The sequence below is a fragment of the Haemaphysalis longicornis genome, unplaced genomic scaffold (assembly GCF_048455015.1).
Source record: "Haemaphysalis longicornis isolate Haplotype H1 unplaced genomic scaffold, Haemaphysalis longicornis Haplotype H1 scaffold_1, whole genome shotgun sequence".
Classification (NCBI taxonomy): Eukaryota; Metazoa; Arthropoda; class Arachnida; order Ixodida; family Ixodidae; genus Haemaphysalis; species Haemaphysalis longicornis.
The window spans coordinates 333,980,258-333,994,408 of record NW_027526203.1 but is presented as its reverse complement, the minus strand read 5'-3'; the positions used below and the strand labels follow the sequence as shown (position 1 = coordinate 333,994,408).

At 46.5% G+C, this 14,151-nt stretch overlaps 1 protein-coding gene across 1 annotated transcript in view; it reads left to right on the top strand.

Moving 5' to 3' along the window:
- The window catches only part of LOC144152561 (pyruvate dehydrogenase phosphatase regulatory subunit, mitochondrial), a 57,928-nt gene extending 46,701 nt beyond the window's left edge, over nt 1-11,227 (top strand). The window contains exons 18-19 of the mRNA XM_077683868.1: nt 2,954-3,148; nt 6,117-11,227. Coding sequence (XP_077539994.1) covers nt 2,954-3,148; nt 6,117-6,308 — 387 coding nt within the window. The 3' untranslated portion in view covers nt 6,309-11,227. The remainder of the gene's footprint in view (nt 1-2,953; nt 3,149-6,116) is intronic.
- Nucleotides 11,228-14,151: the final 2,924 nt, after the last annotated feature.

The window sequence follows — 14,151 nt, the reverse complement described above, 5'->3', positions numbered from 1 at the left end:
AGTTTGCCAGCTCCGTCTCCTCAAGGAAGCTCAGGAGAAGGCGTGACACGTCTCTTCGCAGCATCCAATGCCCCCTTGGAAAGACGATGTGGTCCAGAGTGCTGTGTGGGGCTTCCAGCTTTCGAATCGCTGAGAGCATTGCAGTCCGCATGACATCATGCTCTGGGCAACACATTATGTAGTGGTTTACATCCCCTATCACTGCACATGACGAACACAGAGGCGATCGCGCGAGGCCCACCTTGAATAGCCATGCTGTGGTCTTCGCTGAGCCCGTTCGGATGCGGTACAGCAATGTTGCCTCCGATCTTGTAAGCCCCTTTGTGACGCAAGGCTGGTGATAGGGATTTTCCAAGGACTTGAAATGTTCGGCCACTGTTCACCTGAAGTCGTTCCAGTGATTGGGGGAAACTTTAACTGTCGGTGCAAATTGCAGCGCATTCCGTGCCATCTGATCAGCGGTCTCATTGCCCTTGACGCCAACATGGGATGGAATCTATTGAAACCGCACATGAAAACCCTTGCTGCTGAGTTCTTGCACAAGCCGTAAGGAACGCTGACAGTCCCTTTTCGTGAGGATCCCACGCTGCAAAAGCTGTAGTGCTGCTTTTGAGTCAGTCAGAATTACAACTTCCTGTGGCTTATTATGACTTAAGTTTCCTCAAAGCATTCGCGATGGCAATGCACTCGGATTCGGTGGAGGACACCACATGATCCAGGCGTGCTACCCAGGAAACCTGGGCATGCATTAAAGGGCTGCTGAAGAGCTTTCCAAAGAAATTTTTATTGGGGGCATTACTTTATAGTTTTCTTAATGCTGAATTCGAAAAACAAGTTTATTTAATGTGGAAATATACCCAAACCACTTTTTTCATCATAACAAGCAGCCCTGCTCAAGGGTGCGGTCAGATCTCTGGCTGCCTTTCGCGATTGGCCGGCGGTCTGCCTTTCGCGATTGGCCGGCGGTAGATGACTTCATATTCGGAAGTGCTGGCACTGCGGTGATCATTCAGCCTGCAGAGCTCATTCTGTTCCCGTTCAGATGCGGGCCAAACGGTCCTCTTGGGGAATGGAAGGTGCACACAATCTGTCCTTAAAATAGGAGAGCCTGAGGGAAGCATTAAGGCAGCAAGTTCACTCACGGTGAGCTTGAGAAAGTGGTTTTCCCCCAGTGACTCATGGCCAGCTTTGATTTTTTGGGTGCGGGGAACTTGTGCAGATATTGGAATGTCGTTTTCTGTGCCAGTGTTAATCACAATTCCTGGCGCGATTTTTCAACACACTATGATCCACTTCCTCGGGCGGTAACAAGCTGTGTGCAGGGGCCTGCATCGATTTATGCATGCAGGCAGCAGTGATGTGGCTGCTGGTTGCCGCGTTGTGTGGAGGTGCTGCTGCCGGGTTGCTCCGTGGCCAGCCAGCGAAATGTTAGGCTTGGCATTGCTGCACATACAGAGTTTTAGAATAGGGGAACCGAGCGTTGGGGGCCCCACAAAAGTTATGGGAACCCAAACGCCACACGCTCATGCGCGACTAGTTTGAAAAGAGCATCTTCCCCGACAGCTTGGATGTTAGGAACTTTAGCTTAGCATCGAGACAGATATTTGGTCGCTGCTATCACTACAGTTGCAAATGACAATCCTTAACACAATTTTTCACTACAGTATCTTCCCCTTTCTCGCATGTGGAGCTTTATTTTCACGTTGATTGCCATTTTAGCGATCGGTACTGTGTTCATTCTTGCGAACAGATAGCGCCATCCTTCGGCTCCTTGCAGCATCGTGTGCTCAGGTAGGTGTGGTTAGTGACACTGGGCAGGTGCAGTTGCTGCCATCGCTCACCAGCCTCCACAGCCGGTTGGCGTAGAAAAGTGTCGGCTTTGCATCTCGGCACAAATTTTATCACCGCTTTCAAAATCACCTCAGATGACAATCTCTAGCACAATTTTTCACTACACCATCATTAACTCCCTTGCATGTTTACCCTCTTTTTCACGATTGCTTTGGACAGCAGCAATGAGCAGTTGCTGCCATGGACCCGCCGCGGTGGCTCAGTGGCTAAGGCGTTGCGCTGCTGAGCACGAGGTCGCAGGTTCGATTCCCGGCCGCGGCGGTCACTTTTCTGATGGAGGCGAAAAGCAAAAACGCCCGTGTGTACGAGATTTTGGCGCACGTTAAAGATCCCCAGGTGGTCAAAATTAATCCGGAGCCCTCCACTACGGCGCGCCTCATCGCCTGCGTTGCGTCGGCGCGTTAAACCCTACAATCAATCAATCAGTTGCTGCCATGGCCTGCGCTGGTTTGAACTGCTTCGTATACTATTATCCATACTGCCTATTGTATGTCACGTTTTTCTCTCCAAGCAAGACACCAGCCTTGTCCTTAGCTTCGAAAGCATCCAAGGCCTTCTTTCATGACCACCTATACCCCACTTTAGCCCCAGCTCAATTAAAGATTAGTCCCGCCACTTTCAGCAGGTCTGAACTGTCCATAATTGGGCAAAGGGAAGTGGGCATAAAGGTGTTGAAAGGGTACAAAAGACCCTACAAGCCCTTCCAAACTTTTGATTTTTTGTTATTTTTTTCGCTGTGCACTTGCTGGTTTCCTTCTGACTATGTCGCAGAGGCAAAAGGAGTAGATGCCTAGTTTGACTGGCTGGAAGCTTCTTCGTCACACACCTCTCCCTGTGGTGCCGTAGGTCCGCTTGACGTCACAGAGTGACTTGTCTCTTGGCCACTCAAAACTTCAGCAGTAGTAACAATCCGAAATTGGTTCCGAGCAAACTTCGACGCCCGTACTTGCAGGAAGGCATCTTGGCTACGTCAGGGAGAGAATCACATCAGTTTCCAGGAATTGAACATTGATGTCAGTACTCCTTTAAGTGGTGTCTATTCATTCTTGTATAGAGCATGTTACTGCACTCATATTCATTTTTCGTTTTTGTTTTTGAACAGAAAGACTTCCTTGGCAAGGAAGCCCTGCTGAAGCAGAAGGAAAAAGGTGTGACACGACGTTACGTCCAGCTGCTTCTGAAAGACCACGACCCCGACTATGACCCATGGCCATGGGGTGGAGAACCGATCTTGTTCGAGGACCGCTGCATCGGCATGACATCCACCACGTGCTACGGATTTACCCTTGGTGGACAGGTACCACTTAGAGGCCATCATTTCAAGGCGGTTGCTCTTTCCTCTTTTATAGCTTTCTTTGAGGAGGCTCTGGGACGTCCATTTTGGGCTGCACAGCCCACCGGCTCTTTTTGGAATGAAGGTGTACCTTGAGAGAAAGAGGGAGAGAGTGGTGGTGTGCGTGTGTCCCTATCGCTGTCCCCAAGTAACGACGGAGCCAGCAACAACGATGCTGCTACGTATCCCGGGCAGGTCATGGCAGTTGCAACTGCTGCCTTTGGTCGCCTTAAATTCAGAGTAACTCCCCCCTTGCCCCTGGATTCACGTAACTAGGGTATTCTGCAGATTGTCCAAGTTCAGCACACGTTTTCCATCACACATAGAATGACAGCAGCGTAAAGCAACTTAGAATTGGTGTCAGGGAGCTCATATACAGCATGAGTGCGGGGCCGTGTTTCACTGTTGAGGACCCCAGTGTTAGCCCGGGGTGGTCAGCCCACTCACCCATGCTTAACGCCAGCCCTGCTCAGAGTAGCGTACGTTGGTTTGTGGTCGCATTAATGCCATGAACAGGCCATGATCCCACCTCGCCCGATGTGCAACAGGTGTTGTCACCATGCTATTGGTCAGAGCATTTACTGAACTTGTTAGCTGATGTGTGCAAGATGAGGCCTGTCATTACTCCTAAAGCAGTGCACCTCTGCCTTCCGCAGTGTTAAAACTGGCCAGGAAGAGCATAGAAGTGTGCACTCTTTTTGTATATGATAACTCCATGTACACTGATTGCATTAACAAAATTCTTCTGCGGGTAGACTACTCTAATTGTTTTGTGCGGGATTGTGTGTACAGCATATATTGTTGCTTTAGGACCCATTTAAAATCAGTGGAACTACTACTTGAATCATTCGTATTTTTTTTTTAAATTACCGTATTTATTCGAATATAAGGCGGTCACGATTATAAGGCGAGGGGGGAGTTGAAGGACCCAAGAAAAAGAAAAAAGTTTGCACACTAATATAAGGCGAAATAACGAAAGAAAAAAGGCAACTAAATTCCTTACCTTTCAGCAAAGCAGACACCAAGTATTCATGAACTATCTGCACACAATGGGATTTATTCGAAGCGAGACGAAAGTGCAACTTATAAACTGTCTTCAGAGGTGGTGGTATCCGAATCTTCCTTGTCACTTGCGTACTCAAAGAGGTCATCGTCCTCGGCACCGTCAAGAGCATTTGAAATGCAGCACTTGCGGAACGATGCCGCAACCATGGCTTCGGGGATCGCTGCCCAAGCGTCGACCACCCACTGGGCGAGCATAGACGGGGACGCCCGCTTCAGACGTCCCGACGGCGTCAGGGCCACAGTGTCAGACGCCATCCATTCGTTGTACAGCCGTCTGACGGGTGCCTTAAAGGGCTTGTTATGGCAAACGTCAAGCGGCTGTAGTACTCGTCATGCCCCCCCCGGAATGACGACCAGCTCCGTCTGGTTGTCCATGAGCTTCTTCTTCACACCTTTTGTGAGGTGCCCGCGGAAGGCGTCGAGCACCAGCATTGACCTCCGGGCGAGAAGTGCCCCTGGTCTCCGGCACCACACCGACTTTATCCAGTCAAGAAAAAGCTCTTCCGTCATCTACCCTTTCACCTGGCAACGAATGTGGACGTTCTGCGGGAACATCTCGTTCTTTGGCATAGTCTTTCTGTTCAGGATGATGAAGGGGGGAACTTCCGCCATCACGGTTAACATCACGGTTATCCGAGCCTTCTCGTTGCCTGTAGTTCGCAGGCTCACTTGGCGATCACCTTTTTGGTGAATGGTCTGGGCCGACGGCATGTAAAAAAAAATCAGAGTTTCGTCGGCATTGCCAATCTGCCCAAGTAGGAAGTCGTGGTCGCGTCGCAGGCCGATAACATACCTTTGAAAGGAAATTAGTTTTTCTTCATAGTCGTCTGGCAACTTCGGCATCACGGAGATCCGCCTTCGCAACGAAAGCCCGGCCCTCTTCATGTACTTCTGCACCCAGCCGAGGCTGGCTTTGAACTTGAGAGCGGGAATGCCATGCTCTCTCGCGATTTCGTGCGCCCTCATCTGCACGATGTCGGTAGTAACGGCCAAACCGCGGCCTCTTCTCTCTTTGACGAAGTCTGTCAGCACTTTTTCAACTTCGGGAAATGCTCCCTTTCGTGGGCCACGGAAAGCCTTCCTCGTCGCGGCGCATGCCAAGAGCGACGTCTTCTGTTTGCGCCAACGACGCTTGTTGTTCTCGGGAACGTCAAACTTTCGACCCGCCGCGCAGTTTCCAGTGACTTCCGCCTCTGCTATGACTTTCCTCTTGAAGGCTGCATCGTAATGGCAACGACGACTCGCCATTGCGCTGGTCGCGTGAAACAAGCACAGAGAAAGAAAATCTTGCAGCAGGGACTCCTAGAGCTCTAACAAAAAATGCAAAATGGCGTCCCGACTTGTTTACAAGCTTTGCGGCTACTACTGGCTTGGAACGGCTACTGCTGGCTCAGCTCGTTGACATGGTCGAAGGCGTCTGCTGCCATGGCCTCTGCTGTATCGCGAACTATTCAATACCCTTGCAGTTGCCGAAACTCGGTAATTAGTATCTGCAACCTGCGTTCGTGTAAAATTTTATGCGTTTTATTCTGAAATCTCTTTATTACATTTCCAACAGTGTCATTGGGCTCTTTTGGAAGCTTGGAAATGGTTGGAAGGTGGAAACCAAAACTGTCACACCAGAATCGGCATATTGGGATACTGAGCCTCGAATATAAGGCGGGGTATGACTTTGAGACCGCACATTTTGGAAAAAAAACCTCGCCTTATATTCGAATAAATACGGTACTTAAAATTGTTTTTCTTGCATAATTTATTTTCAAAGATAAGTGATTGTCTCATTGGAAGATAGCACCTTGCCTTCACAGTTGAAAATCTTTCACATTGTATAGCCTACACCTTAAAGAAGATGTTGCTTGTCTCGCAGGTGTGTCTTGGCTTTGTGGAGAACAAGGATGAAAATGGCCTTCCCCAGGTTCTGACAAATGACTTCATCCTAAAAAATGAGTTCTATGTTGACATTGCAGGCCACAAGTTTGTGGCTAGAGCCAATATCCACTCGCCGTCTTTGGCCTACCAAGTCACCACCCCAGACCGGCTGTATCTGGCAACGAGGTGAAGCTCATCGATGGATGCTGTTCTATTTTTCAGCACTGTGGTGTGCTAATGTTGTTTTTCAATTTGAGATGTTCGGTCGACATAGTGACTGATAAAAGCTGGCAGCAATATTTGCAGAGGGGGTAAATTTGTTTGAAGTATCTAATGCTGTGTGTGAATTCTCTTAGTTCGTAGAATTGCAGTAGCATCTTAAAAGTGGACTAGATTGCATCACTTATACGTTTGTTATTTTTTTCTATGAAATTTTGCTTTTTGTGTGTGTACATTAAGCAGGCTGTTCTGCCCTGTTACCAAGCTAGCACATGAGAACCAAATCTGCAATTTCCTTTTGTGGCATCAGGGGTGCTGCTGAGGGTTCGTTTGGTTGGGTCACCAGAAGGTGCCAAGAATGTTCTCAGAGGTGAAATCAACAAGCATTCTTTGAAGCTCGGTCGCAAATATGCTAGAGTGGCCGTTGCAAGCTTGGGTGGGAGACAAAGCCTCCACAAGCTCACTTAGCCGTCCATGGCCACTGACTGGGTGCTTCCCCTGAAGGTGGAGTTGCCTCGCTGTAGAGGAACTGCAGTCCCTTGTGCAACCTGCACTGTACAGACCACTGAGCAGAAAGCCCCCTATAGACACGTTCGGTGGTGCTTGTCAGGTTGGTGTAGAGAAAACGGTCTCTTGCGTGGCAGGAGACCAGCTCCCTTGCATATGTTACACCATTCTACAAGGGAGGAAGCGGGAAGGGGGTGTTATGTGTAGTGCACGCTTGCCGTTGAGGCAGTAGTCCCCATGGGGAGCGATGGAGGGTGACTAACCTTAACAACTAAAGGTATGCGAATATTCAAAAATTTAGAACACCAAAGCAAATATACATGCAGTATAGCCCACTATAGCAAACCCGGTTTTAACGAAATCCCGGCTATAAAGAACAAATCTTCGTTTCCCATTATCATTTGGATACAGTAGAATCTTGATGATACGAATCTCGCAGGACCACGAAAAATATTCGTATCATCCGAAATTCGTATGAACCAACAAAGACCAAAAAAGTGAGCACTGAGGGAAGAAATCGGTAACGTTTTTCTGCTTTTTTTTAGCCTTCATGTTGCCGAGCGGTCCTTTCTGGAGCGTGTGGAACTTCTCACTCGTCTCCTCACTCGCAGTGCCCAAGCTCACTACACGCCGCAACAGTCAAAGCATGAACCGCATGGCGTGTTTTTGCATGCAATTCATGCGCGTCGGCGTTGCGCGGTTGATCTTTTCACGCCCACGTCGACGATTTTGCGCCCGCGGCAGCTTCTGCCTCGGTGAGATAATAACGCATGACGCACGCAGAAGTGGGAGGAACCTGATGACTTGCGCCAATGTGGAAGTGCGCGTCTCATGGTGGCAGTTTCGAAGTGCTCAAGACAGTCGGTTGGCTCCGCCGGAGATGTTTAGGCTTACCACCGCGGCAGATATTTCATGGCCGCTTTCACTAGCGGCGCGGATTGTTTTATAGTGCCATTTCCACCCACATTATCAGCTCCTTTACCGCACAAGCAACTTCTTGTGTGCCTTGAGCGGCATTTTAAAGAATGGCTAAAAGCGGTTGCTCGAGCACCCCACACCACTTCGCGGCCAAAGCCGCTGCCACGTTGCCGGCGGCGGTTGTGCCGCACGCAGCGTGCGGGTAGTTCCGTGGCGGCGTCAGCGCGCCTGGGGTGTGCGTGGCGTGATTTCGCGAGCAGAAAACAACAGCCCGGCCAATCATGGAGAAAGAGTGACAAAGAGGGGAGAGAGATCCAGTACGTCGCCGTCGCTTGCACGCTCGGCAGTCGGGCGCCCCACCGGCTCATTCGTATCATTCGCCGGGCCGTGCAGGTCCATTCGTAACGGCCAAAATTGTGCTCATTGCAAACAATGCAATTTCGCCAGGACTTCTCAGAAATTCGTATCACCCAGAATCGTATCATCGAGATTCCACTGTACATTTTATGTTAAGATATAGCAAGAAACGGATATAACAAATTGATTTCTGTTTCTTGAATTCTGAACAGCATTCTGCAAAAAACTTTAGCAATAATAAAGCTATCAAAAGTGGCGTCTCTATTTTTTTTTTAAATCTGAAGCATAATGTTGGATACTGAATAGTTGAAATCATTTGAAAACTGCAGTGCGGACATAGTGCTTGTAACTGCCACAAGATGGCTCCACACGTACCACCAACATCTTGGTTTGTCAACGTTAGGCTCCCTCAGAATATAACCCATACATTTTCAGAAGGCTGAGACCACTTTTACCTCTAAAAAGCCTGAACTGCTAAAAGCTTTTTCCGCATTTGGATGCGCCGCGCGCACACCTGGTGTGCCAATGCAGCCACAGGCTCATACGAACCTGCCCAATGTGCAACACAGGAAGCAGTGCCAACATTGCCATTCTGGCTGTGATCACAAACCGATAATAATAGCTTGCAGCTGTTACAGCCCATCACCATTTGCCAGGATGGAACTCTTGGCTAAAGCAGAGTAGCATATCTGGGAGAGGAGCTAATATTGCAGGCAGAACTTGTCTAGAAATCATCATCTGTGCAGCTATAAATGAACAGGTCGTTAAATGTTTGCTGTGATGGTAAGCCTAACCTGTTTATGCAGCCCAACCAGACACTTAACTGTTCTGAAAGCTTCAAAACCACCTTGGACGCATTCCTTACTAGTGCAAGTAATCATGCCCTGCCTACACAGTGTATATAGTCAGCACACTGTTTGTGGCTGACATGCTTTATATATGGCATACGCTGACAGCCGGAGATAATGACGCTCTTTTCTTTCTTTCTTTCTTTTTTTCTTTTTTTTGGTTCCGCCTTGTTAAAGTGTTAATAATCCTATCTTCTGGTCGCTGGTATGTTTTGGAGCTCTCAAAGGGCTCCCCCGTTCGTGCCAGGATGAAAGGAGAGTGCCCAGTGCGACTTTCGTGTGTGCATGACAGATAGTGCAGTGTTATGTATGGTCTGCTCCACTGCTTGACGGAGTGCCGTTCAAGGGCGATGTTTTTGCATGAAATTACGCGTGCAATGGTGGTCTGCTTAAGCTCACGTTATTTTCTTCTACTTATCAAGAAGGCTCCTGGTACATACATACAATGTGGGAGTATACTTTGTCAAATTGAAAGTATGGTGAAAATTGCCTTTGCAGCAGGAAAAGAAATGTAATTTTCAATTTGGCAAAGATTGGTAAATAAAAAACATTTTCTAACATTACCAATTTCATTAAACTGAGATGGTTAATTGAGGTTCGACAGCAGCACTATTTGAAAATTCGAATTTTTAAAAAGGTATTTTGAAGGGCTGAAATGCAGAGGGACAGTTATTTTCAGTAAACTCCGATAGATAAAACTATGCCTTGTTGAAAATGAGGAACGCCCCACTAAAAACACATGCAAAATTAATCCTTCGCAATGAGTTGGACGGAGTTGGGTGCATTGCACTTGAGCACGTATTGCTTAGTGGCCATTGTGTCCATTTGAGGTGTGGGATCACGTATCGTGATCCTGACTGACGTGTTAATCACTGCATGCCACTTGGCCATAGATAGTTGCAGTATTGTTTAGGATAGCCATCTGTCAAGCTTCGACTTGTTGAATTTTGGCAGCATTCACAGCAGCTGAACTGGGAATTTCTTGATTGCACTTGTGTGGTAAGCTCATTCAATCCAATAAGGTTGGCTGATGAATGGTATCTGCATTGTTGAAGGCAGGCCGTCATTTTATCTGTGTTCAGAACGAAAGCTCGACCATGGCATGTGAGCCCACCAGAAGTACATTACTTTAGCCATTTAGCATCATTTGATGTTCAGAAACTGTTCTCTGAGCAGATGCACAGTTGTTTTTATAGCTTTTATAGAAAATAAGGTGCAGTGTGTAAAATTTTAAAACTTGTTTGGAATCTTAATGTGGCACAAACTTCTGATTCACTTCGTTGTGGCTACTCCATTCAACCATATTGAATTCAGTAAGATATACATGACACAATTTCTGTTGTGTCCGCTGTTTAAACTGCCCAGGGAAACAGAGACACCCTTTGTTAAGAACAGAGAAGCTGTTGCTGTCTTCTACAGGCATACCGGCTGCCTGCCAGAGCATTCATGAGCTGCAATTGGCTGGTAGCTGTTGTCATGTGGGCGGGTTATGCACAAGCATTGCACGTGGCAGTGTTTGCTCTCGCTGAAAATTGTTCTTCAGTCCTAGTTTGACCATCACCATTGTACGTAATGTTCAGAATGGTTGCAAACTGTCTTAATGCCTACCTTACGAAACATCCAAGCATCTCCCAAGGCATGGTAGCGCGAGCACAGCTCAGTGCCTGCATGTTTTGCATACTCATGATGCTTGTCTGTTCCCGTGTCCAGTGGGTAACCTCAAAAGCCCCTGTCAAGTTTTCGGTGATTGCTTGTTCCATAAAATGCCAAAGTCTGGCATGCTGTATCGCTCAGTACTTGCTCAATGATTCACATCGCATTATTAAAGGCACGCTGTTTGGCACTAACAGCATCTCTCTGGTGTGCATAGGTCTCGAGCACTGCAGTAGAGATCAATTCAGCAGTCATCAAAACCAATGGGCTGTCAAAATGCGAGATTGTTGCTTTTTTTTTTTAGCAGAGCTGAATATTTAAATGAAAGTTGTCTAGTCTAGCCTGTACCATGAAGCGTGTTTATAGCTGTTGTAAATTAAATGCTTTGAGCCAATTAAATCTGTTTTGCTTTTATTTATTTTGACAATGTAAAAAAAGAACAAATTTTTTGAATTGTATAGCAAAGTTTGTAAAAATAATAGCAATAAAGGCGATTGTGTTTCTGAGCAGGATGTTGGAAATTTTTATAGACATTGGTGGTGTACACTTCAACATTACTGCTATTGTAAAACTGTAAAAAAAAGTAAATAAAAGCTGTTTATTTGAACTTTCTTTCTTTGTTTGTGCTCACCAAACAACAGACAATAGATACAGAAGTACATGGAGGTAGCCAGTCTGGCTGGAGGGCATTGAGTACAAATGTAAATCTTACAATGCACTCAGCAAAAATTAGCTCAGCATTTGTGCGGAGTTTCAATGTGGAGTGAAAAAGTGCTGGCGTGGCTTTGGGGGGCAGGGGCGGGCAAGCGCCCCTCTTGCACCCTCCTGCCAATGCCCATGCTGGGTGCTCCGAGTTTTTGTTTTGTCTGTTTGTCAATACGTATTTCATCCGAGTTCAAGCAGGAGTGACTTATTATGCGGATAATGGTCTCAAATTGAAGTGAGTGAAGTTTGAGGAGGCTAATCATGTAGGTGATCCTGTGAGTTCTATAATGATTCGAGATAAATGTAGCCGCAATTCTTTGCTCCTTTTCAAGTTTAGCTATATATTTTACAGTGTGACGGTTCCATAAGGATGAAGTCTAGTCTAGACAAGGCGTGACGAGTGCCTTATAAGCTGCTAGCTTGACGTGCACTGGGGCCCCTGACAGCTTGCACTGAAGGAACCATAGTGCACTAGAACAAATACTTTTGATGTGCTTTGAGGCTAGTTGTAACGCCCAAATACTAAACAGCCTAGTTGGGTTCCCTCCAATAGAAGCTCCGAGACTAATTTTTTGCTACTTATTCTTAAAACAGAGCACTTGCTTATGTTAAGAACCCGAGAATAATTTTTTGCTACTTATTCTTAAAACAGAGCACTTGCTTATGTTAAGAACCCGAGAATAATTTTTTGCTGCTTATTCTTAAAACAGAGCACTTGCTTACGTTAAGAACCCGAGAATAATTTTTTGCTACTGATTCTTAAAACAGAGCACTTGCTTATGTTAAGAGCCTGCGACTAATTTTTCGCTACTTATTCTTTAAACAGAGCACTTTCTTATGTTAAGAACCATTTTCCAGCTTTCACAACACCTCCATGTTTTAGCGACGCTTTCGTGCAGTCGTCACGTCAGATGTGATGTAATGGGGAAAATACTGAAAACAGAGTTATGAGTGAGGTAACTGTGCGCTAGCATTGAAGTGGTACTACAATCGAGCAGACCTAGCGGCACTACTACTATCGCACAGTCGTGTTTCTTGGCAGTGGGTTTGGTTGGCGGCCACCGATCGCACGAACAAGCCCCTGTGCCATCGTAAGGACCTGGCGATAAAGTGGCTGGTGAGTCGTCAATGCTTCATCTGTTTCCCTTAATATTTAGCTTTGTAGTTGAAAGTTTGCGGTAAGGTTAGGGTCATTGTTACTGGGCCAAAGCAGTTTTTAAATGAACCAAACTTGTATTTGGTCTTTTTCACGGCCTCGTCAGCGCAGACAGAGGGCAGCAAAACATGTCTAAGAATGAGCGCTCTATGTACGAAATAAAACTAAGTATCAAATTTTGTCTAGTTTGTGCGCAGTAATCGGGGCAAAATCAAGGAACACTTCAGGTGAACTTGACGTGCTTTCCAAAGAAATTGGGTTAAAGGTTGGTTTTAAGCAGTTTTTCGCATGCTGATTCCAAATATCAGGCTGCAGTTTATTGTAGGTGAGTCTCAATGTCGTGCAAAACGAGTGCTCTCCACCAAACGAGACATGCTTTTTCTCTTGGACACCTCTCATTGGTCGGGCCCTTTAATGACGTCAGTAGAGGACACTCCAGCCGTGGTGGCTGTCAGAAACATGGGAACCTCTCGATCTGTAGTGCTTTTTGCCTTTTGTCACAATTTAGTTTGTAATTTTGTGTTTGCATCTGATTTTGCAATTTCATTTGCTAATTTACCAACGAGTTGGTTCAAGTATCTTGGAGCTTCAGGTTGCTTTACACAAGTGAGGACCACAAACCAGTGATGGCCACAGCGTCAGCTGACAGGTTTTGTTAGACCATGTTTTAAATGGGCATAGAGTGCTTACATTGCATAGGATAAGGTAAAGTACAAGGTAAAGTACTGCCTCAACATCCAAGTAACCATTCATAAGCCTGAGGCCCATTGGCATTTTATTATCAATGTACAAGCGAAAAAGTAGTTACCCACAAAAATACCACGTCCATGTGTACTATAGCTGGAACAGTGCTTATGTTCCATGTGGATGCCTAAATGGAACAGCAAACCCCACTGCCCAGTTCGCTTTGTTTATTAGCTGTAAGTTGACCCCTTCCCCCCTTCTTGTTTTTGTAAATGGCACTGCAGTGCTTTTTTCATTCCGGTTGTCCATTTCGTGACATCCGATGGTTTGAATGACAGTAATTTTTTTTTATTTTTTTAGCATGCTAGTGCTTCCCTCCTGCAGCATTAGTGGCTCTGGTCAGGCATGCTATTCATATATACATTACACAGCCTGTTTCCACAATAGCACCTCCTTGTCATAATTCAGACAAGATTGATCACACAGTAGTTTAGATTGTAATTACATTGCCTGTGATAATAAATTGTTTGCCTAGTTTCACTATAGCCAGATTTAAGCATGTATTTCGAGTTGGATAAATGATGCAGTATACGCATTTTTTGCTCCTGCATTTTTCAGTCGCATCGTGATTTATGAACCATCCTGCTAAATCTGATTGAAACATGGATGAGCTACAAGGATGACCGGTGTATGCTAGGCTGCGCAGGTGCATAGCGAAAAGTCACCACTAAGGTAACACAGAAAGGGACGAAGTGTTGTGGGGATGTGGGTTCGATTCCTGGCTGCGGCGGCCGCTTTTCTGATGGGGGCGAAAAGCAAAAACGCCCGTGGGTACGAGATTTCGCCGCACGTTAAATATCCCCAGGTGGTCAAAATTAATCCGGAGCCCTCCACTGCGGCGCGCCTCATCGCATGCGTTGCGTCGGCGCGTTAAACCCCACAATCAGTCAATCAATGGCATGCATACTTGCACATTAAATCATGCC